This window comes from Sparus aurata, chromosome 15 (assembly GCF_900880675.1).
Source record: "Sparus aurata chromosome 15, fSpaAur1.1, whole genome shotgun sequence".
Classification (NCBI taxonomy): Eukaryota; Metazoa; Chordata; class Actinopteri; order Spariformes; family Sparidae; genus Sparus; species Sparus aurata.
This window is the reverse complement of record NC_044201.1, coordinates 16,243,784-16,269,925: the sequence shown is the minus strand read 5'-3', so window position 1 is coordinate 16,269,925 and position 26,142 is coordinate 16,243,784. Positions and strand designations below refer to the sequence as shown.

Genomic DNA, 26,142 nt, shown 5'->3' with positions numbered 1-26,142 from the left:
ACGTTACTTGAACAGCACATCAGAGTGCGGTGTAGCGCCGGAGGGGTGTCAGTTATAGAGAGAATATGAATGGTGCTCTTATATCAGTAACTGTGCTTCAGGGCCGAAGTCAGGACATCTATGCTCACAGCCTTTTGACCAGAAGCTCATTAATCACACTCCTACAGATGACATAGAGTAATTACCCTCTGAGAAAGACACATACTGATACACACACACATGAGCACGCGCGCACACATGTACACACACACACACACACACACACACACAGTATAGAGCGCACTTTACGCACGGGGTATGTGGAAGTGTGCATAAATAGGCAGAACAAACGACAAGGAATTGCATTTACATGAACACATTTTTACCAGGTGTACATCGGTTTGGGATCAACTGAGCTGCACCGCACCAGTGAGCATTCACACACACACACACACACAACCACATAGAGGGAGTTTCAAGGGTAGATCCTACCACACATAGAGGGGAGTGTTTTTTTCGAGGTGTTGGGCAGGGTCATGGATCCCTCCTGCCCGGGGAGGGAGTCAGTCTGTCTAGGCATGATGAAATCCTCCACCTGTCCTCATTCATCAAGCCCACTACACATATTAATTATCACAAACCTTCAGACTTACAGCAAAGGGCACACACACACACAGATAGGCAGACACATAGAGAGACCCACCTATCCCCCGGCCAACACCCCTCCCTCAGACCTGCACTTCAGTTAAAATTCAACTGCGGTGGCCGGCACCGATGCTGGTTGTAAGCGCCTGTGGCACTACAAGTCAGCAGAGTATTTCCAGAGGACGCCTGGATGTCAGTTATTGCTAGCAGGGTGTCCCAACCCAAACCTGACACATGGAGGTGCAGTCATATCGATCACATCAGGGTGCAAAAGATGTCCTGGCTGCAATTTGGTGTTTAGGACATTTCATTTCGCAGTGACCAATTACAGCTGAACCCATCGGACTGAGTGGCAAATTCCCACAGCAGGAACCTTTCCAGGAAAACCATGATCTAAATTTGGATCCTGAGCCACAAAAAGTCTCCTCAGAGTTGGTGCGTGCTGATGACCCAGAAACTACGAAGGTGAAGGTCTTTTCCTGCTTGAGAGATTTTGACTCATCACAGTAGGAAAATAAAAGCACAGATGTGAATAATAACATGAATAATGGCTGAAATATATTCAGCTGCTTCAGTTCCCGACTCCTGGTATTGTGCGTGATGGGGTGTTATGTGATGAACACATAATGAATTATCACCTGAACTTGCAGCTCACACAGCTTCATTCCCAGCCACAGCAGGCAGCTGTTTTGCGTGAAAAATATCTAGAAGCCCTCTGTACACTACCTGCTCAGCACCAAGCAGCAGACAGGTGCCGTTCAGGTGTAGCTGGCGAACATTATGGGAGCAATTAGCAGCTAAATGATCAATTGGTGATCACAATTGGTAGTTGGTAGAGACAAAAAAGAGAGCTAAAATAGTGAATATTGGACTCACATTTATCAGTTACCCAGAAACACGACTGCAGATGACGCATTATGTTGCTGGATGTGTGTATAAACTGTACCTTACAAACAGGTATAGAGTATATAAGAATGGGGCGCTGTTTAGCTCAGTTGGTAGAGTGCGCGTCCCATGTGCCAAGGCTCTGCAGCAGACCTGGGTTCAACTCCCGGCTTGGGTCCCTTTGCTGCGTGTCACTCCCTCTCTCTCTCTCCCCGTTTCCTGTCATATCTTCAGTTGTTCTATCAATAAAGCCATAAAAATATTTTTAAAAAGAGTATGTAAGAATTTAGTTTGCATCATCCAAAAAAATCCGCTAAAGTTATCTACAGAATGTGAAGAACAGCTCTGACATTATATGTTGCAAAAATACAAACTAAATTTAGCATGCCATCCAGCCAGCTCCAAGCTAACTGAGCCAACTAGCTGACTGTTTTTACAGTTGCAGGCTCACGCATTTGTGTGCACAAGCATTGCATACAACTCAGAAGAGTGACAGCACATCAAGCTAACGTTACGTGAACCAGGGAAGATAAACCTTGTAATCGGCAGACTTGAATTATGATCAAAAACTAGCAACACGTTTGCTTACATAACCAAACATCAAGCTCGTGCAAAAACACAATACATACAAAGCCGGTTATGTTACTTAGTAGTCAACAAGTCCAGCTTTGCATCTGTCATGTGGCCTTTCATTTAGCAAAGCTGCCACCAACAACCAAAAGCCAGTCTGAAACTCTTGTGTTTTGCCTCTTACTTAGTCACTGTCTATTTTTCCTCCCCTTAGCGTCCTCCATCAACACCCTGTTCACCTTATTAGAAGTCACTGTGACATTACAATGATTTTGAAGCTGTTGTTTTAATGTCAGATAATTACAATATATTCTTTTGAAAGGTGATAATGAGTCACAATCTGTTTCAGCTGCGCCCAATTGAATGTTTAAATCTGAGCACTACTTTTTCAGATTTAAAGATTAAATTAATTAATTAACAAAAAACAGTTTACCTAAGAGGACATCCTAAAATTGGTTGCTTTTTCTGAACAACAATCCAGAGCCCCAGGAAACATCTCAGAAGCTGTAACCAGAGAATGTTTGACACTTTTTCTAAATAAATGACCTCAAATTAAAAAAAATAATGGATGACAAAAATGCTCAAGATTCATTTTTGGTAAATCAACAACAATTAGTAAACCAATTATGTTTACACTGACTGGAACATTTCTGTAAATGCTCATTCAAATATTAAAGCAGAAATTGATCAAACACGCACAACACACTTGATTATTGCTCCTTCAGACGCTGGTAATCTGGTGTTTTCAATCTCTGTCCACTTCTGTATGTGACAACTGAATAACAGTTAACCACAAAAAACAATACTACGACTCTGTTGTTGCCCCTCTGACAAATGGCCTCATCTTAATGGTTCTTCCGATAAAGTGAAAACGCAAAATGGACCTTCAGCTGGTGATTTACTTCCTTCTTGGGGCTCCTTTTTTTTCCTCTTGGACTGCCTGGTAAAACAGGGGGCTACAGTTTTGGTAATCTGTCATCCTGCCAGTTTGGAGGATTTAGCAGCAGGCAGAAATCAGAAGGGAAAATTGTTGAGGCGAAAACAGACGTAGCTTAGCATGTCAATACAGCTGTGTTTCCCTTCAAGGAGCCCATATTCCAACGCAGGTTATGGTCTGTTCATTTTGTTATGCGAGGCTTTATGAGCACGAGGAACTCCAGCTGTCAACACCCACCTCCTGATACCCATAAAGCCTTGTGCTGTGGGGTCATTCCCCATAATTGGTTTGGATAATGCTCCCACTATGGACCACAACCTGCACTTTCAGCCATTTCACTGCTGTTCCCTCGGTGTCACCTGTGTTCAAATGACATCATTTTCACCTAAATGACGGTAAATGCTTTAAACTGGAAACATGTTTGCTGTGCATGAATCATTGTGTCCCTGTGTGACGGTTGACAAGTCCCCTCCCACGACGATTCGAGGATCCCCCCTAAGCCTCTTCTTAATTGGGACGAGATCATTAGCTCAAGTATAACCCTCTAATCTTTTTTAAAGTATTTTATAATAAGACGGAGATCGGCTTGTATCCGTCGAGAGCCTCTCTGAAGCCCACAAGATTAAAGTCCTCTAAATGACCGCCTTTGGTCCTTAGTTAGGTTGTCTCCCATTTAATCAGACATCAGTCCTCATCCCTCCACTGTTCCTCTGACACAAGTCACACGAGCAGCGGCGAATCCCTCCAAAACACCGTCCAATTAGGAGGGACTTGAAAAAGAGGAAAGCACCATTATCGCGCCGTCCTCAGCCATACGTTGAACCAATTAACGCCGATGAGTGCGGGCAAAAAGGGGGGACCCTCATCCTCTCCTGCCCACGGCGAACACTGAGAGCGAACAGAGGGAACAGTCAGCGTCATGTGCAGGCACTAACAGGACTGACGACGGGACAGTTAATTGATCTTCATTACGTTAATTACAGCTGTGATGTGGAGCGGAGAGTGAGAAACGGGTCACGCTGTTGTGCGACTCTTGTCTGAGTGAACCCCGTTAAGCTTTCTGCTGACCTTGAAACCAGCCTGGGAAGTGATGGTGCTGCTTAAGTGAGCGAGTGTGCACGCATAAACAGTTTGGCCTCTCGCTGCATTTAAATCTCCAACGGGCTGATAGTAGTCTACTGTAACTCTCCTGTTGTAGTCTCATTTCCTCAACCTTCTCACTTTAAAGAATCGACTTTTCCTCAAAGTGCTTGACGCCACCTTCTTACCTCATCAAACTCCAGCAAACACATGCAAAGATTTTCTATGAAAATGCCTGTGCGTGTGTGTGTGTGTGTGTGTGTGTGTGTGTGTGTGTGTGTGTGTGTGTCGGTCTTTGTGTGTGATTTCCCCCTGTCCACTCCAGTGCACGGATGACTGCACTGTCAGCAAGCCTGGTTCTGCCCTTGCATTTGAATAAACACCATCTGAGTTGGCTGGTTGTGTATAATATCTGTCAGGAAGCTGCCACCCAGTGATCCCGCTGACTCTGACCTCTGTCCCTGGGGAGCAGCTGATGGGACATCGCGGTGACAGGGTGTCTCCCCTGTCGATCCGTGCGCTGATACGCCGTACACCCTTGTCCCACTCTGCTCTGCTCAAACACTCTGCCTTATGCATTGGAAATGAGCTGGGGCTCCTTTACAGGATGCAATGAATAGTCGCAAGGATAGGATAAACACAAGCTTCGGAGATGCCTGTCACAAAGATGGATGGTTGCCTGGAATTTTCGTTGCCATCTTGTCAGTACTATAAACTTTTCCCTGCTGAATAATTGAGTCCTTCAGCTGAAGAGTCCTGTCAATCTTATTTAAGTTTACACTCACGCACTTGTGTTTGCAGGAGTGTATCTCACTGTCTGAAAGCTGTAAATCAGAGAGTCGTGCAGATAAAAGAAAGCTGAGGTTGTGCAATTTCAGCTGATGTACGGCTTACAATTGACTGGGATTCATACAAACACTGCAAGTGGCTTCATTGATCAACACGTTTCAAACAAACTTGTGTTTGTCAGGTTTGCGTTAGCAAAATCCAATTTTTGTTACACAGTGTTGAAACTCCTCCATTTGTTGCCCTCGGCGTGGGTAATGTAGAAAAAAAACTAAAAAAACGTTTCCACCTGTTACCCCTGCCTCCATGCTCATCACGCCTGCTGTCAAACTGATTGTCACATGGGGAAAATGACTTCTCTGCATGGCTGAAGATATTGATTAATCATTAAGTCTAAAAAAAAATACCAGGAAACTGAAAAACTAACACAGGATTTGTGTGAGCGTGCAAAGTGATGTCTTCCAAATGCTTACTCTATCTAACCAACAGTCCAAAACAATCCAAGACATTTTAAATAAATAATAATAAAAAGCAAAATGCTTTGCAGTCATTTGACGAGGAGGAACGAGTCGTTGCTTAATAAATCAATGAAAGATGTCATTTGTAAGATATGGCAAGAACACAAAAGGTAGTTCCAAATACACTATATTGCCAAAAGTATTCACTCACCCATCCAAATATTTGAGATCAGGTGTTCCAATCACTTCCATGGCCACAGGTGTATAAAAGCAAGCACCTAGGCATGCAGACTGTTTCTACAAACATTTGTGAAAGAATGGGTCGCTCTCAGGAGCTCAGTGAATTCCAGCCTGGTACGGTGATAGGATGCCACCTGTGCAACGAGTCCAGTCATGAAATTTCTTCGCTCCTAAATATTCCACAGTCAAATGTCAGTGGTATTATAACAAAGTGGAAGTGTCACCAACTTTCTGCAGAGTCAATCGCTACAGACCTCCAAACTTCATGTGGCCTTTAGATTAGCTCAAGAACAGTGTGTAGAGAGCTTCATGGAATGGCTTTCCATGGCCAAGCAGCTGCATCCAAGCCATACATCAGCAAGTGCAATGCAAAGCGTTGGATCCGGTGGTGTAAAGCACGCCGCCACTGGACTCTAAAGCAGTGGAGACACGTTCTCTGGAGTGATGAATCGTGCTTCTCTATCTGGCAATCTGATGGACGGGTCTGGGTTTGGCGGTTGCCAGGAGAACAGTTCTTGTCTGACTGCACTGTGCCAAGTGTAAAGTTTGGTGAAGGGGGATTATGGTGTGGGATTGTTTTTCAGGAGCTGGACTTGGCCCCTTAGTTCCAGTGAAAGGAACTCTGAATGTTTCAGCATACCAAGAGATGTTGGACAATTCCATGCTCCCAACTTTGTGGGAACAGTTTGGGGATGGCCCCTTCCTGTTTCAAACATGACTGTGCCCCAGTGCACAAAGCAAGGTCCATAGAGACATGGATGAGAGAGTTTGGTGTGGATGAACTTGACTGGCCTGCAAAGAGTCCTGAGTTCAACCCGATAAAACACCTTTGTGATGAATTTGAGCGGCGACTGAGAGCCAGGCCTTCCCATCCAACATGAGTGTGTGACCTCACAAATGCGCTTCTGGAAGAATGGTCAAAAATTCCCTAAACCTTGTTGAAAGCCTTTCCAGAAGAGTTGAAGCTGTTATAGCTGCAAAGGGTGGACTGACGTCATACTAAACCCTATAGATTATGAATGGGATGTCACTTGAGTTCATATGCGAGTCAAGGCAGGTGAGCGAATACTTTTGGCAATATAGTGTACGTAGGTACAGCTCACTCTACTCTTTGTTTGTAGCTATCTGCTGTTAGCTAATTGGCTCGGTTAGCTGCATAGCTAGCGTCCTAAATAGCTAACTCAAGTTTGCCTGGACTGCAACCTTGGATCGCATAGGAGTCAATGCAGGCAAGAGGGCTTAGCTCAACTGGGCTCAGTTGCCTCCAAGAACACAGTCTTCGAATCCTTTGGATGTAAGTTTGAGGAGTACAGAGGCAATTTACAGCTCTGACCAGGACTATGACTCAAGTGACATGAAAGCAAGGCAGCCAGGGACAGTAGAAGCATGAATTGGCAGAGGAGCAAGGGAGGGTCGAGCATGAACAGCACACAAAAATCAGCTGTACAGAAAGAACATTTTCACATCTTACTCCGTAAATTAAGGATTTATTTCAACCAAACCGGACTTGATTATAGGACGACAAACCAAGACTGTTTGGTAAATTTTATTTTATGAAAGTTTGAATGAAGTGTGTCTTACGATGACTTAACATGGCAGTTGAGGTCGTCTTCGTTCAGTAATAGAGAGAAGCTTGAATTCAGAGTGCAGTGTTGTATTTTTGTGTTTAATAAGTAATATAGATGCAATAATATATCCTTCCCTCTATATAATTTACATGCTAGACTTAGTAGCCAACTCAGTACTTTCATCATTCATCTGAAACTACAGGGGCTATCAGACTATTGCCTCTTGCGGTATAAAATGGTATAACAAGACAGAACAGACAGGGGCTAGCTGGTTAGCATGCTAACTTCAGTAGATGTCTCTGCAGCACAATACATAGACGTTGTTGACGTAAGACCAACCTTCGTTTCCTCACGCTGCTGAAAGTATTAGTTTAAATAAAGTCTCAATTCTGGTCATGTATAAAACATTGCACCTTTTAATGATTAATTGATTATCAAAATGATTAGAAATGAGCGCTGTTATTAGTGCAGAATACAAAAGCTTGATAGTGGCTTCACTGATCAACACTTTTCACACAAACTTGCCTTCCTGTCTGTTCTTGACTTTCAGCTAGATACATTAATTCAAAAATAATCATATTCATTACCTGACAATCATACTCCCTGACTTGTTGCTCTCTGCGTGGAAAATGTAAAAATCGCTGCCACCTGTCACCGCTGCCTGCGAGCTCGTCACACCTGTCGCCAAAGCTGATTGTCACATGTTGAAAATGACTTCTCTGCACGGCTGAAAATTTCTCATGTGCCACAACTGATGGTTTGACTTTGACATAGGGTGTCAGTCACGACAGCCTGTTTCTACATAGTATCATTACCTCCTCTGCATGACACTTTGAACTCCGGGATGGAAACACACATCCCCACCATTTTATCCCTCTGAAGCCAATTAAAGTCATGATTGCAACAAAGGAAAGGTGCTCCTTCATAAAATCTGATTAACTCTTGCTATGTGAGCAGACAAAGAGTTAATGTCTCAATAGATTTCATCTCCTTTCCTGTTTGCCTTTAGCCACCCTATAAGGTACGATTGTGTTTATTTAATTTGGGAATGTGTAAATGAACCTTGAACTCCCCAGTGTAATTATGTTTACATTAACAAGCCTGTGCTTTCATACATTTAAAAATGAGGTTGCATTTTATCCGCTCAGATTGCTCTGGTGTACTCATGTGTACAGAATGAGGCATTTGTTTGTGAGTGTGTGTGATGGAGAGCTGCGCCGCATCCAAGCCGCAACCCTGCCCACTCCCCACTAAGCACTGTGCTATAATTAAAAATGTTGTTCTCGCTTCAGTATCACCTTTCTGCTTGCTCAGAGTGGAAACACATATTGCACCAAATAATTTCAGATCTGTCAACGTTTTCTCATGCTGTGGTATTCCAACACGTCGGCCCTGATCTTTCCAAAAAACCTTTGCGGACCTAAGCTTTGAAAGTAATTCACTCCCTGGACTCATACGCACACACTCGGAGGGAGATGACACAGCAAATCCCACCTGACAGTATAAACTCTGTGGAAAACACTTGAGGTGGTCTTTGCACTCGCTGCTGATAGACCTAGTTTTGAAGTTTCCACTGGTTGTAACTTAAGAAAACATTTTGCTCTTGAGCTCCCCCAGAACAGTCGGTTTAAAGAAGCAATTTGTATGAATTAACCACCTGCTAAACCCATATTCGGGACAGATAGGGGGCAGCATATCAGCATCATGCTTACTATAGCTGCCATCAGCTAGTCAGCTCATTTTTGAATGTTTTTGAACAAAGAATCCTACATATTGCCCTTTAAGACGACTGAATCACCACCTACTTACTGTAGTTAAATCTCTAAACTTGTGCAACCATTGTGTTCCACATTTATAGAAACTATTCATCATACCAGTAAGTGGGTTTGATATTGAATTAAACCCACCTATTAAAAATAGCAACAACAAAATGCAGACAAGCTTGGACATAAAAAGGGACAGTTCACCCGAAAATCAAAAACTGCATATCAACCTCTGACCTCTTGAGCTATTTTTCCATCTAGATTGTTTTGATGTGAGTTGCAGAGACTGGGAGAGATCGGGCGTAAAGGTGTCTGCCTCCTCTTTAATATACTGGAACTAGATAGCACTTGGCTTTGGTGCTCCAAAATATAGCTATATTGGATTATCCAGCCCACCACTTTAAAATATCTAAAGAAAGACTTCTGTATACAAAAATAAATAAATACATAAAAGAACTCAAAATACAGAGGTAACTATATTTAACAGTAAGGTGCAGCAGAAAAGGAAAACATCACTGCCACAAATTGAAACGTCTCTGTAGTGAGCACACACTGAAAGGAAGATTCTCACAGCCAAAGAAAGCAACAAAGTAGAGTTTAAGAGAAAAATACAATCTGCTGTAATTCACCAACAAAATCTGCCTGTCTCATTACGGGTGACTAAATGAACCATTTGGCAATTTCATGCAGATTATCATGTTTTTGCTGAAGTGGTAGCCACAGTATGTTCTGGTATAAACGTGTGAAGTTATACTCGATACAACCCAACTGTTATATTGGTTAGCTGATATCATTTTACAATGATACATTTGTTGTGATAACTTTTTTATAATAAGATATAGAAAATTGGTCAATATATACATATTATGTTTATTATATTATACGCTATGTATGTCTATTTGTATTGCATTGAATCTTAGAATCTTTTTGCATGGCTGATATGTACTGATGAGAAATCAGTCCTGTTACTGAGTACCTTGGTTTTGTCGTACAGGGCGTGGTTGTCCAAAAGCATATTCCGCTCCAGTCGCGCGAACCTCCTCAGGTCTCTCTCAAACTGCTGCGGAAGAAAAGAATCAATTGTCTGAAACCAAATATCTGTTTTACTTGTCTGTTTTTATGCCATTGAAAGGAAATAGTGATACATGAAAGCCCTTACGCTTCCTGAAGAGCTGTATGAGGAAGAAGGGATTCTATGTCAGACATTACTGTTCATATAATATAATACACTTCCATGTGACTCTGCATTCATTTTGATGTCCTTCAAGTTTCTTTGAAGTTGTTCTAGTTGTCTGAAAATAATGTCTCCTGAGAACTAGATTTAAGAAATTAATTCAACACCTTTTTGGCAAAATAAAGACTCCCTGGACCTTGACCTTGATGTTGTTCTTGAGTCCAAGCAACATTTCATCACACGGTGTCAGCACACACAGAAATGATTCATTGTGAAGTACAGTAACTGCTACATTTTCCTTTTTTTACCCATGGATTCGACCTGCAGCTACTCCTCACTGTCACACACTCTGTATAATCCTTCATACCCTGGAGCCAGACCAGCCCAGGAGAGCAAACGCGTAGCGATCCATAGGTGGCGCCACCAGGTCCACGCGCACCGCCCTCCAGCCCCTGCTGTCCCCCTCAGCCAGGTGGAGACCTCCTTCCACTTGGCTGCCCTCCAGCCGCATGATCAGGAAGCACTTTGCAAAGTGGTCCATGGCCTCAAACCTGTAGCTGGGAAGCTTCGACATATCGAAGGTGGAGGCCTGGTAGTCACAGTATAGCAGAATGCGCTGGTGGAGAGAGAAAAGTACAATATCTTAGCATGGATGTTGGTAAAACTTAACAATCTGCGTTTACTGGGTTTAATAGACCTTTTCGCTGTGCACCAGTCTATAAAATATTCGCTATAACCATTAATAACATCATTTTTATAACACAAATAGCTTTAATAGTGTCATAAAATTCATTCAAGTCATGCAACTGAAATTATCTGCATGGGTCTTGGCAAGAGGCTTTAAGGAGGACAGCCATCCGTCCCTCTCAAGCGAGCACCCAGGAGCCCTCTCAGCAAAAAGCCGGTCACCTTTCATCTGCAGCCCAGACTTCAGAGCAGCCAGAAAGAGCTCTATCTGAGGATCAGAGCCTGCACACTGGCCCACAGAAGGTTAAAAGTACTGGAGAATAATCTGTCGGCAAGGTGTTCAGCCCTAAATACTTCCAATAACTGTTCATCTCCAAAGCAAGGATGCCATGTTTGAAGTAATGTGGTCAGAAGCGCTGAGGAGACCTGAGTCATGCCTCCTCAGCTTTACACTCATTAAGATGAGTAGATATCAAAAGCCTGCATGATTATGTGGCAAGAACCATTTCATATTTTTACATTTGAACTTGTACTTTATTCAGTTACCGGAATACGACTCAAGATAAAACTTGAATCAAAAAGCACATTTACTGCAAAATGTTTCACTGCCTGGCTTTATGCTTTTTGTTAGCAGACCATCAGAGTCACTTTTTACAACACAATCAAAAAAACTTCTCAATTATCACTGATAAACTGCAGAAATTGTGGTAGCATTTTCATCCTGGAAGAATTGGCTGAATATTGACGGTCTGGCTCCTACTGTCTGATCCAGAAGTGTGTCTTTTAGTACACTAAAGTCACTTTATTTGTTATTTGACAGGTAGGGTGAGATCACAGCCACTGAAAACCAGACCCTTATTTAAAACTTTGTAAAAATGCTGGGGTCACTGGAAGCCAAATGGTGTAATTTAAAACAGCAGCTGTATCACAGATTAGCTCTGTTTCAAAATCCTTCAAAAGAAGATTTAAAAACCCAACATAGATAGATTCAGTGTGATTATTAGAAAATGTTATTGCCTACAATGAGCACTGCAACTTGCAAAAAACCTAATTATTCATAATCTTGGAGATAAATAGCAAACACTCTGTACATGCCTGGAGGGATTGACAGTGGTTGAGTCGAGGTTATGTTTTTTTAAACAGCACTGGTTATTTACACATCTCGTGAGAGAGAGAATAATAAGCAAGAGTGAAATGAGAGGGGATGATGTGTGAGTGGATCTTATCTGTGGAACGTTTGTGGGTTTTTTTCTTTTTTGAATGGCTGTTAGTAAATAGTCCGCACAGTCTTGTTCCCTCAGTCATATATACCGATAGCCAGTACATAACGTGAACTTCTAGATTGACAGAAGTAATTCAACAACTGTTCTGTGCAGACATTCCCCAGAGAATGGACTCTAATGATTCTGGTGATCTCTAGACTTTTCTTCAAGCGCCACCAGGAGGTAAAAGTTCCCAGACCATGAATTCTATTGACTCCAAACTTGCTTGCTTGCCTCATCATTACGTCAGCATTTGTGCTTTTGAGTAAAATGTCGTGACCACACCAGATGAAACGCCATGAAAATTGGCACAGACATTCTGTTCCGCTCAAATCCTGTCTGATGGTTCCATTCGCCTCAACTGTACTTTGTGTTTCGCACTAATTGGCAAGTATGTGTGTGCTAACAGGCTGAGCTAAGATGGTAAACATTAGCATAAATTCAGCATATTTGAGTATTTTTGGCCAAATTTGTAGAAAACTTTGGCTGCTTTAGGCCCACTTGACTTTGGACGAACCCCCCCAACCAAATCATTGTCAGTGAAAGCTTCATCCTCTGAGCCTGTCAGAACATGTTGGACCCCAACATATACAACCCAAACCCGATTGCTGACCCCGGCCAAATCATTTCCACTCTGATTCAGAACGTTCTTTTATTCTTGGAATAACTCTTTACAACAGTTTTATTGCATATATTTGTGCTTTGTACATGTATTTTCATATCTTAGAAACCAAAACCAGCTTTGAGATATTGTAGTGAACCATGTTGCTACTTGTAGAGTGAGTTCATTAATAAAATCTGCTTGTCAATTGAATTGACAGCGATGTCGACATGATTGGTTAAATCAGGCTTAAAAACACAACTGTAACTTTTGTCACAGCTGCAGACAGATGTAACCATGGATACATGAAGCAGGACATGGACCACTGTGTGAACATCTGCTCAGACTTGTCGTCGGTCTCATTCGAGGATGGAGCGGTGGGGGAAAAAAAAGGGTGAGCGTAAGATTCAATAGAAAGACGAGCCTTCAGTCAGATATACTGGATGGCTGGAGCTCATTCCCTGGTAAATGGTTCCACTCCTTAGATAATGGAAATCTCTGCCAAGTAAGATGTCAGTGTGTTGAAGAGAGAGACGGAGAGGGGGCCACTGATGAGAAACAAAGCCGTGAGTGTAAGCGAGTGCCAGGGAGTTAGAGAATATAGGGTTCGACCTGTAAGAGAAAGTAAAAAAAATAGGTGGGCCAGGAGATAACAGAAAGACAAAAAAGAGGTAGAGAGAGGAAGAAGCCAGCCAGAGAGTCTTTGAATTGATTTCCTCAGGGCCTCGCCCTGGCTGATTATGCTTCTCTCTGGATGCACGAGTGTTAAGGCGATTAAGATTACAAATTGTCAATTTAATTCTAGCGCTCGGCGTAATTGTTGGGATACTACTCTCCTCTCACTGGCCATAAATCTGCTGCACTCTCCTTAAAGAGCAATAATTGGGGAAGCCAGTGCAGCGAGCAGCCACTCTGCCCGTCCAGCAAATGACTGAGGTTAATCATGAGACATTAAACACCATGTCAGCAGAGCCCGGATAGCTGCAGCTAAACAGTCCTGCCCGACTGTCGACCTGCGCAAACGTTTCCCAGAATGCACTGAGCAGGTAACTAAGTCATAAGCGGGATTGCCAAATGTAGGGATATAATCATAACTGTATGTTTTTCTAAGCAGAAATACTTGTTATGTATTGTTATGCCTTACTCTATCATAATAAAGAGTAAAGTAATTATGTGACTGTGACAGGAAACTCTCCATATGGAAAGAGAATAAACATTAAGCTTCTGGTCAGATGGAGCCCAGGACTGCTGTGATGAGGACACAGCCTCTGTACATGGGACGCACCAGTTAAAGAACATAGAACATTATAACACATAAAATTTCATCATGGAGGATCTTGCTGCCATTTTTTTTTTTTACAACTGCTGAATCTGTTGATAATCTGCAGATTATCCGTGGTGCCCATGGATTAAGCTGTGGTCGGTGCATCAGCACTGTGGTACAACAAAAGGTGTGTCTTTGTTTGCACTTCATATCAGAAATGATATTTAGCCGACATGACTGAAGTTATAGTCAATATTGTTTAGGCCTACACTTGGATTGTGATTGTAATTAACATGATTAGTGGATGGTTTAAAACAGGGTTGCCCAAAGTGCCCCCCCCCCCCACCCACCAGATGTTTCCAGTCATTAAATCTGTAGGATTCCAAATGATTACTTGATGTTCATTATTCATCGGGCAGAGTGACACTCAGACAAATCAGGAAAAATTCAACTTTGTGATACTTCGGTAACCCTGAAGCCAAGTGAGGTAAAAAATAATAATAATCTAGGAATTTAAGATTATCCTGTCAAAAATCATTCATCAGCTGTTCTTAAGTCATAAAAACAGAAACAGTTAAGATCAGATTTAGAAAATGGAAGCCAGAATTAGTTTTTTCTAACTTGCCTCTCAAGTCTTCTATATGGTGCTATTTGTCATCTTGACAAGCCCACACACCACACACTTTCTTTTGGCCCTTGGTCCACGATTAAAATATGATTAAGATATTATTGCAATCATCCTTATGACTCTCTGTGCCCGGAGTTATAACCAACCCAGTCGTTTTTTTTCCAGTTTAAATATCTTTAAAGTGGACAGCGATCATTTCTGGAGAAACACTAATTGCAGGGATCTGTATTTGGTTTCCTGTCTTGTTTTGCGGGGGCAACACCAAACCTTGAAGTTCAAACTCTGCCTGTGTGAGAAGTCCGAGGGGGCCATGCTATGAGACCCACAGGGAGCAGATCTCAACTAAAGGGCCAGACCTCTCTCCTCACTTTCCCTCCTCTAATTATCTTCACTGGTGGTGCGATTGCAGGCAAAAAATTCTGGAGTCGCCCTCTGCTGCAACCCCTGGAATGCACTCCCTCTGCAATTACAGATAACCATTCACCTTCCCTATAATAGGCAGGGATTCTTAAAGTTCCCTTTACGTTCAGTAATAGCTTAGCTAAAGGCAGTGACAGTCCCCACTTAGATAATGAGCCCAGAATGACAGCATAAAAGCACTTAAACACTGACTAATCTCAAATTAAAATCCCCCTGAGACACACTTGAGACAAGTTGCGGGAGAAGGTCTGAAACCCATCTCATACACGAGGCCGCAAATGTAGGTCACTTCTTCTTCTGGCAGATATTTCAGTCCCTCCTGGTGGTGCATTTTCTTTCAGCCCAGAATCATTTTGATGCCTTCACAGAGAAGTATTAATGAGTGATGATGACAGTCGCACAGACCATTAAGTACCTGGATGCGGATGCCCTTCGTTCGATGAGGTTTTGCAGCCCTCCTGCCCACACGCGCACGCCGCAGTCGCGCTGCTTTCTCTCGGCTCTGACACACACACACACTCACAAATCCACCATAAAAACAGGATGTCATGAAGTTCCCGCGTCTCAGCATCGCCGGGGGCTGTTTAGCCTCGTAGCGCTCTGTAATCATCTCCCACGCAGCAGGTAATGTCAGCAAGCATCTGAGAGTAAGCTTATTCCAGCAGAACTGTTTACAGAGGGAATTACAGAGGAGGACGGCAGGAAGATAATCTTTTCCCCCAAAGCATCGCCCCGGAGCACTGAATATAAGAAGAAGAAAAAAAGAGAGAACACTTTTGAAATAGTGGGTTTTTTTTCGATTTGACTATTTACTCAGGCTCTTTACTTGATGAGTGGTCGCGGCCACCTGCATCCAGAGGACGAGCACAATGCCGTGAGGCTCTGATCTCATCTCACATTCTCTCTCCCCCGCCAAAAGAGACTTCAAACCTCGCCTTCAAGTCGCAGATTAGCGTGCGTTAGCCAGGACCGTTTCAACAGCGCTTTGACTTTGATTCACAGCGCCGATGGAATGAAAGACACTGATTGCCGGAGTTAAAGTGTAGCGGCTTGTGTGTCTCGCATGTGTGTGTCCTCTCAATGTCACTCAAAGTAGCCTTTTCAGCTCAGATTTTATTTAGATCTCAATGTGACTAACTCCCTGTGACTGCTAAAATAACCTCAGCTGTATACGGGCAGCTCTGCCTGAATCACTTATTCAACCGAAAGGGGAAAACTCTCCGATCCCTAACCACATTGACTCAGACCAGATGCAGAACAATAAAAGCATGAGCTGAATGGCATTACGACGACGGCAGCGCATACAAAGCTCGGCCTTCAGGAAGCAGCACTTCTACAGTATTTAGAGACAGAGATGATAGATGGATGGAGGATGAAACATGGCCCTCTCTCCGTCTCTCCGTCGCTATCACCACAGCCAAGCTGAATCTCATCAGTCTGCCACAGAAGCTGGTGGCTGACCTTGCCTCTGCCCCCAAGTTATGCTTTCAGAATATCAGCAGGAGGGGGGAGGGAAAAAAAAAATGATGAACCCGTTTTTGCAAGGACGTTTTCTAGATAGATGTATTTTTAACTCCCTGCAGGCTGAAGAGGGGTGCTGAGGAGGGGTGCTGAAGGGGTGGGAGGGGGGGTGCCCGTGATATTAGGCCTGAGTGAAGACACGTGGGCCCCCGGGGGCTTGATTGCAGATGACAAGGTTACACGACTTAGAGTCAACCTCTGCTTCCTCCACTTAATCATTGTCTCTTGTGTCCTCGTCCCTGCAGGCCGCTTCCCCCTCTGCATCCCTGTCCCATCCAGCCGTCCATGAGAAGAAGGCTTCCGGTGGTATCAAAACCGTCCGTGCTCAGGCTCCGAAAAGCCGCTTTAACACCTGACCCAGCTGCCTAATTCACTGTCTCACATCCATTCTGCCTCCTTATCCCCCGCACACTCACACCTTCACCTCGTTCCCTCCACCTATAGTGAGTGTAAGTGGCTGCAAGTGGTGAGAGCTCGGCGCGATAACATACAGTAAGTGGGAGGTAATTACAGTCAGGACAGACCGCTGGAGGAGGAGGCATGTGGAGGTGTGGATGGAAGAGGGGAAGGAGGGATTTATTTTTAAACCCGGCGACGACCAAAAAAAAAACAAGCCGACAGCTAGACCAGACAGCGCGGTCCTGCTCTTCATCAAACACTTGTCTCCTCTCATGACCCTCTCCAGCTACGCATTTATCTGGGGGAGAAAACTGTGTTGACAAAGAGAGGTCCTTCCACATCCTCTTTCTTGTTTTTGTCACAGAATGTCACGTACTGTACATTTTTTGTCAGCTATATACCGTAATGTATTTGCGTTGGCCTTTGCTCTAACATGTTGCATCAACATAGTCAGTGGAAAGGAATCAACCGTATGTGTGACATTAAAGGACACGACATATTATGCTCATTTTAAGGTTCATAATCGTATTTTGGGTCAGTACTAGAATAGATTTAGATGCTTAATGTTCAAAAACACATCAGTTTTCTCATACTGACCAGTGCTGCAGCTCTGTATTCCCCTCTGTCTGAAACGCTCAGTTTAAGCTCCTGTTTCTTTAGGGCCCTGATCTGCTCCGATTGGTCTGCTCACTCATGCCTTACCCAGCACTAACATGCTAACAACAACAGGGCAATCTGTACTAAATCAATTCTTAGAAAAGCAAAACTAGCCGCTAGACAAACATTTTGCAAATGGTGACACAGTATGATGTCACAAAGTCACAGAATTAAAGGCGGGACTACTGACGAGGTGTTTCAGGAGCATTGTTTTCTGGGGGAGAGAGGAGCTTCTGTTGGTGCGGACTCTGACATTTTTAACTTTGACAATCTTTTACAAAAAACATAATAGGTTTCCTTTACTTGTACGAACATTTTGCTGAGATACGACGATCTGGAGGCGGACAAAATCACATTGAAGGGACTGGTGTGTCGTCAGTGGACAACAGAAGATCTGCTGCGCAGTACTCTAATTGTTTCCTTGTAGTTAAACAGTACAGAAGATAAGCTCTTACTGCTGTATTTTGTAAACATGTCATATCTACATTAAAAAAGTTTTTTGTTACTGTAATTGAAAGCAGAAACAATGTGTTATACAATCTGCCTCCAGATGTCTTGTTTGCTTGTTTGTTTTTTTTAAACTGACGTTGCCTCAACCCTCAGGCCATCTCTGATATCAACAACTGCTGGTTTCTGTAATCCCTCCTGCTGTTCGCATGAAGTGTCTCCTTCGTAGCATTTCAAGTCCCCAGGAGGTGTGTCAGCATTCTTCAGTTGTCAATCTGACCGAACATTCCTATTGTAGCAGTTTATTCAGTCTGCCTGACAGCTCACATATTTTCTCTAGGATTTTAGTGGGCGTTCAATGCAAGGAGCCGCTTCAGGAACTGTTGAGACAATGAAATGTGATCGAGGAACTCCATAGACTGAAGGCTTATTAGAAGCCAAAACCCAGCATAGTGGTTTATAACACTACCAGGCAAGATTTTACAACTCTGAGAAGGTAGCACAGTGATAATCAGTACCTTAACAACAACATAGAATGTGGATACATAATCACAGAAGAGGTTCAGTATTGAGTTTATCATTGTGAATTTATTTTAAGTCTCCATAAAGACACTGCGTTTCAAGGCTGGATTACAAATCCGCTGAAAAGGACAATATCACACCACAGTCCTCTTCAGGACAAAACTAAGTTACTAACATGTAGATTTCCAGAGATATTAATTATGTTGTATATGATATACGTATTAATGTTGTGAGTAATGGTGACGATAATTTTGCCTTAGTAAATGTAATAACTTTCTTTTAGTAATGCGTTAATATCATTTTTTACAGCTAAAAGTGATACGTCGCTGTAGCACGTTATAAAAGTAACCCCTGACCCCGAATTAGGGTTGGGGATGGGACGTTCAATAAAAAAAAAAATGTAGTTAAAAAGAAAAAATGAAAGATATGTGTGTGAACTAGTTCATTTGTGGGATGAAAAGTTTAGGAACTGCTTCTTGAAAGTCTACTAATATTCAAGAAAGGCAAGGTCACTATTCACGGATGAAAAACAAACCATTTCTATTTTTATCAAAAAGAAAAGTTCACTGACGATTCAGGCTTTGGCAGTGATCTAACTGCAAATCCAATCAATGTTTGTGTAACTGAACTCGCAGACATTAAATTGATTTGGCAATTTCCCCCTCTGAGGGGCCGAATCTATGCACACAACAAATCGTTTTACTCCAACTCTGATTTCTGCCGTTTCGCAAACGGTGCCATTATTGAAATTTCCATTCTCATATAATCGTGTAAAGCTGGAGGTAAAAAGCAGTGGGTGGAAACACGAACACGCTGGACTTCTGTTTGCCCAATTATTGTGATGAAGACTTCACTTTAATGTAATTAGATAATTGTGTTTACATGCACTGGGTTTTTAATTGGACACTTCTGGAGAGCATTGATATTTGTCACATTACTGTGATATTAGCGGCGAATAACTGTCGTCATTTGAGTACCGCCAGTAATTAAACCATTAAGTGTATGTAAACATGAACTGCCATTAACATCGTTGCCCTCTTTGTTTAATCTCTCATTCACACATTTCCTTTCTATTCTCACTTTCTGCTCTCTCTCTCTCTCTCTCTCTCTCTCTCTCTGCTTTAATCAGCTCTGTATGTCTCTCTCTGTCTGTTTCCCTCCTTCATCCACTCCTTTTTCTCTCCTCTCACCCACATGTCTTTTTTTGCCCATTTTCCGTTAAAGGACTCAGTTTCCATTAAGGTGACTCCAGGGCTGGTGACGGTCCTTGAAAGCCCGGCTAAAAGTTCTTCAAGTAACCCACTAAATTGCACTATTTCTCTTTTTACCTGATTCATTCACCTTTCTCCAATCTCTTTCCATCAGAAGTGATGAAAACCAGCAGAGCCACCTTCTCTCCAACTTCTGTGAAAGAGGCTGCTGTAAGTGACCAAGGACAAAGTTCTGAATGATGGAAAAGTGACCAACTCGGTTTGAAGCTTTATGTGGAAACACTCTGAATGCGCTGCAGTGAGATACGACCTTAGAAGCGTTCTGAATTCTCCATAATTGTGTCACAAAAATCTTACAGTACTCTGCCATGACAATGAAGGTACAATCGACTTTATATCTAAATAGTCAAGTTGTCTGATTGCACAATATACCACGGTCACCGGGATATTGTGACGGATTTAATTTGCAGACACTTTTTCAGACATAAAATCGATCTCCTGTGTACTGGGAGTGTGTACAAGGCGTATCACTCCATGCAAAGGAAAATCCATTAGGATCAATAGAGATTGTTAGACAGTCCTATTAGTCAGTTAGTAAACAGTGTAAGAAATAGACACAGTGATTTACCACCATCACATTAACATAAACACTTGGAACGGAACAGACTCATGTTAAGTCTGTTCTACCTCTCAGCAGCTATGAGCTAGTTTCAAACTGGTGACTTATTAAATCTGGTTTCACCATGAAATACAAATGTTTTTGCTTACAAAGACTTTATCTATCTCAGAACACATCAGCTATCTTGTATTGTTCGAGAGATAACTCTTGATTTATTTTCAACTGAACGTATATGACTGCAGATAACTGTAATATAAGAAAATTGACAAGCTTAATCGTCATCAGAAATTAACGGATGGGTTCCAACCATAGCCAGCTCAAATGTGATTGGTCATTACCACTTGGACTGCAAATGGAACCAGAACAATCCTGATAACAAAATCTTGTCCCTTGCAGTTATACGCAGATATCCGTTAACAGAGATCAGGACTAGTTGTGTGTAAATCGGTTGCTGGGGAACAATAATAGTGACGTCCAATCAAAAGCGATCAAAACTGACAACAGGAAGTTACTGTAGAATCAATATTTGACCTAAAAACTGTTCTATGGGACCAAATGATTTATTAAATTCATTGTTGATGTACATCGAAAAATATGTGACACAGGTCAGATGTGACATTTTGTACATTAAAGTACTACTACTAAAGTAAAGTACATACTATAAGCAAGCTAATGTTAGCTTTGTCTGACAACGTTTATGTGATTTAACTAATTTTAACGTCATTCTAGTGGAATGCTACCTTTGGCTCGACTAAAATATTGTAGACTTGGCCCCATCTGGTACATCTTGTTCGCTCTACAAAGGTTCATGCATCACAGCCAGTACACACAGGAGGATATTTTGGCAAAGTTATCATTCATGGATGAGAATTCATTTTAATCTAGCCATGCAATCAGCTATCATCGCCCTGCAGTAAATATTACCTTATGATTCAGATATTACCACGGTCCGTCTCAAGATAGTAGTTTGTTTTTTTTAAACTCGTGTTATTGTGACCTCCTCCGGTACACACTCTGCCCTATCTTCTTTCTCACTTTTCAGAGAGCAGAATTGTAGGATATTCGCCGGCTTTAATTAAAGAGTGTTTGATTATGCATATGGAAACACAGATGGCCAACTGGACCTCAAAGTTTTTAGTTTCATGAAACTCCAAACAAGTTTTTAATAATTTAGCTTTAAATGCAAAGCAGTGTTCTGAACTCCTGCTCATTATAATGCAACACTCCGCACCAGAACAAGGTTTTCAGGTTTTCAAGAGGACTTCCTGCAGTCATCTATTCCGTCCAGAAAACTGAGCGTTTGCGAAACAGAAATTAATTAGCGGCTAAGGTAAATGCCTACTAATTATACAGTTGCAGGGAATGCACAACATTTTCTCGTTCCTTTAGTGTGAAGAGAAAGGGAACAACATACTCACTTGCTTCGTCAGTCTTTTAATAATGCTGGGCAGCAGATTCTTCTCCTTCCCCAGCTCAGGTGTGGTCACGATAAAGTCTACATCATGACCAAACTCCTTCCCCCTGGAGACAAAGACACAGCACCGTTACCCACACTGTGTCGAGGAAATAATGAAAAGAATTATCTCTTAGTCACAGCTCTCCACTGATGAAGAGGGAAGGTGGCAGACGGAGCTATTAAAAGCACAGGCCATACTAATGGCACTGACTACTTTCATTTTTTCAACAAGTAATTTGTCCTAAGTTGTTAAGTGTAAAAGCTCCCTTTTTGTTGCCTCAGCTGTCAGAGCTTTAACTTTTATGATAATCATCATTTTCTCCTTGGATCAGTGTCATAAAGCGGACCCGTATGGAGCCTGACTGCGCTTACACAATGCATTTTCTCAGTCAGCACAACTGCCAGCAGAGGGGTGTTTCAGTGCTGTAAGTGATTATCAAGCGATTATCAAGCAGGAGCACATACGGGGGAAGAACCCCGGCATCAGCAGAGAACCCTGTGCATGTTCATAAGGTGTACACAAAGCTTCGGTCTGGAGTCAATGCATCAATTACAGTACGACACGGTTTTCAAATCACTCCTGCCATTAATCTTTTAATTTCTGAAGATGCAGCTTGGGATGATTGTCATGTTTCAGTAGCTCGTTCACACGAGCGGCATATCAGAGGTTCGAGTTGGTTAAAGATGGTTTATGGTTTCAGGGTTGAGGTTTGTTTTGTTCTAATAAGTCAGATGGATTCTCTGTTAAAATTCACGTCGATCCGTGTCAGGATGTAATGAGTGGGAGTAAAATCCTATTCTGAGTGTTAAATAAGTGAGTTTAGTCCTGTGTGAATTTGCCAAGCCCTATCATACTGAGTGGCTGTGAGCTGTGAGGTGTGTTATGTTGATTTGCAACCTTGTTGCGCCCTCATACTGTGGCATACAATATAAGCTAAGACAAAAGCTTAAGGTATATTCACACTTTTTGAATGAACTATTAAACGCACTGTCCCATTAATGACTAGCTTGCTAACTAAACTGCAAGACTGAACACATCCAATAGGTGCCACCTCTGTGGGGGCTTTGGGTTTTATGTTTCCCAAAAGATGGGGGTGAAAAATTGCTGTGCTGTCTTGCAGTGGCCAGGTTAGAGCTCCGCTTCTTATAGCCCTTATTATACTTGAATGTTAGATTTCACCATTAGATATGGCGGTTGCACGTCACATATCCTGCCCCTTCCCCCCAAAAGTCAATCGTGTGCTTTGTGCTCAGCTGAACCAGGACAGATACCGGCCAAATGTGCTGTTCTAAACTCACATTAGTTCAAGTGCTCTGTGGGCTGAGCTGAGAGGTTCTTCCACTTATGGTTTGTAGCTGCTGATCAGAAAAGTACAATTTGAGGTTCTGCTCCAACATATGCAGAGTGAGCCTGTAGAGCGGGACTGCGTGCACAACCAGGCAATCAAATGTAATAAATGGAAAAGCGGTGCGGCTGCGCACTTTGTGCTGAGAAGTATAAAATGATTCGACTTGTAAAAACTGCTAGAAAAATGCGACGTATTCATGAGGTGCATCAGATGATTGATGAGCATCCCAGTGCCAGCAGGAAAGAGGCAAAGCTGAGCCCAAACTCAGTTGGAGCATGCAGAGTCTCCCTGACATCATGATGTCATCTGACACCATCTATATCTATTGCAATGATTAATAGATACAATAATTAACCCAAGTCAGTGTCTGTGAGTCAATCATATTGTGCTGTCATATAAGCTGTCATTGTTGTTATTGTTGTTATGTATGTCATTTTTTGTTGGTGTGTATGTAGTGTCCGTTGTCGTCTGAGATGTGTAATGTATTGTCAGTGAAGACAAATCTCCCTACGGGACAAATAAAATCAAAATCAAATCAAATCATATTGTTGCAGTCGAACTTTCAAACTTTTCCTTTCTCTGCTGCTGTCAGCAGTCAGTTCAGTGTAGGATCGATGCAGCCCTGCTCTAACCACTTCACATCTAGTTTCTATCACGTCCAGCACCCATGGGTCCCTCCACTGAGCTCATAAGGAGTCCAGCTTCACATCACATGCATCCAGATCTTCGTCACAGTGTACCCCCTCTCCTATCTCTAAGTGCCTCTTGATTGAACTACAAGGCCGAAACACTTCATTTTACTGATGAATGTTAGTTAGCTGCAAAAACATCATCACTTCAAAGCATATTTATATTTGCATATTTGTGCTTTGAAGGTCATGAGAGGAGCTCATTTGATTGGCCATTACTGAAAACTGCTCCAACTCGCTCTCAACTGATAATGTATTCCTCCTACTGGCTAAATATTCACCCTGCTGCAGCCAATCCTCCAGATTGGTGGCTGCTGTGCCAGGGATGCATATGCACCTCCAGTCATCAGAATTACTGAACCAGTTGGACACACCCACGTGTGTCAGCACTGTGTGCTCTAGTGCTCATTACCGCTTCCCAGCAGTTCAACAGAAATATAATAAACCCTGTTGACTTCTGTGGTTTAAAGGTGCAATATCTAAATAAAATAGTGGGCAAAATATCACCAAGGTAAATGCTTATTGGTGGTAACTGTAGCTGCTGTTAGCTAGTTAGCTCTGTTAGCCATACATCTAGCGGTCTGGACAGAGAGCTTGGAGAAGCAGGGGAGTGTTGGTGCTTGCAACGCTACAACAGGAGCTTTGGACCGGAGCAGGCTGTTGGCTAGGAGACTAGATATCTCCTCAACATCTTACATCAACAAACTGTTGCTAATTTGAGCTAATACTTTAAAGGGTGCAGTATGTCAGAATTGGCCACCTGTCAAATTCATGCTCAAAACAAAGAGGGCAGAGTATCGCCGGATTAGCCGCTAACTGCTGCTAATTGTAGCTGCTCTTAGCTAGTTTGAACACAGTCCGCCATACAGCTAATGTTCATACTGGGAGCTCGGGGGCCAGTGGAGCTTTGGTCCAGGATGGGTTGTGGCTAGCTGGTTAGCATGCGAACCTCTGTAGACATCCCTGAAACACAATACTATGACATCATAAGCTCAAAACTGCTATTCACATTCTGTTGATAAATTCATTTTGTGAACATCTTAAACTAAAATTCTTACACATCGCACCACAAGGAACATGTGTATCCACTAGGTACTTTATTTGTAGCTCGGTTGGCATTCAAGCAAGGCAACACGAATGGTGGCCTAAAGCAAGAGTGACAATTTCAGCTGAATTGGAAACTGTTCTGAAGTGTAAATAACAGGAGAGAGTGTGGACTGACCACCTGTCGCAGGTGTTTCCCTGCCTCTCAAACAGCAATCAGAGTGATGGAGTGATGAAAAGAAACATTGTAACCCACTAAAACAACCTCATATGGCAGCTGCTTCAACAGTGTTGAAAGTGAGAACAAATGCACACACACACACACACACACACACACACACACACACACCAAACACCATCCAATAGTGATGGAGTTGCCCCTCGAACGACTGCAGCCTCCCCCTGCCAGGCTGAGCTCTGCTGAAGTTGGCTGCCACTTCCTGCTTTGGCCCAAGTCAGCGCTACCCGCTGCAGAGCCAGGCATCATTTCAAATTCACTGTTACGAACACACACAAACGCACCTTTTGTTTAACAGTGGGTAAAATCACACAGACATAAGCGCTGGTGTCACAGCTCACAACAAAGCGAAAATTACACTGAGTGTTGGGGGCAATGCGGCTGCCACAAGGCCACGCGACTGATCTCTCCTCGCCATCTCTAGCTCGCGGGCGATGGCGGCGAGGGAGAGGAACATTAAAGGAGCAGAGAGGAGCTGTGAATGGCTTGTGGGAAGGCTTCAAAGGTCACCGTGGCTAATTCAGGGAGCATGAAAGTATTAGAAAACAGCCATTAGCGCTCCACAAGGCATGATAACGTTAATGGTTAGTGTTAGTGGCAGAGAGCGTCTACCCCGGTGGCATTAACAGAATGAGTGGCTGGCTCTCACTTGGCAGACGCAGCCTGAGTCGCAGTTGTTTAATTTGCACTGACTGTATATAATTCTAAAATAATAGAAGACGTGGGAGTTCTCACTTTTGTGCTTGGGTTTACACTCGGCGGCGTGGAATGCGGGCATTCGTGTGAGAGGTTGATACTTCTTTAATGAACTGACTGGTAGGATACAACTATCTGAGGGAGCGTCGCGGATTTCCATCTGCTGAAGAGCGTCTTTATTCGGCGAGAAAAAACTAACCTTCCAGCACTCTTGATTGGCATCGCTGAGACTCCACAACACTTGTGCAGCGCGTTCGAGTTGTTAAGTGAACCTCACCACTAGCCTCTGCTGCGCTGGCAAAACTCACTCGAGTGCACTGCATAAATGTGTGCCATGAATAGCAAAA

The 26,142-nt window shown here is 42.8% G+C and overlaps 1 protein-coding gene across 1 annotated transcript in view; it reads right to left on the bottom strand.

The window, feature by feature from the left end:
• Window positions 1-26,142, bottom strand: part of dntt (deoxynucleotidyltransferase, terminal) — a 130,105-nt gene that overhangs the window by 63,508 nt on the left and 40,455 nt on the right. Inside the window, exons 8-10 of the mRNA XM_030442215.1 lie at window positions 21,742-21,844; window positions 10,453-10,701; window positions 9,888-9,971 (exon numbers count right to left, since the gene is read on the bottom strand). Of these exons, the coding sequence (XP_030298075.1) occupies window positions 9,888-9,971; window positions 10,453-10,701; window positions 21,742-21,844 (436 nt within the window). The remainder of the gene's footprint in view (window positions 1-9,887; window positions 9,972-10,452; window positions 10,702-21,741; window positions 21,845-26,142) is intronic.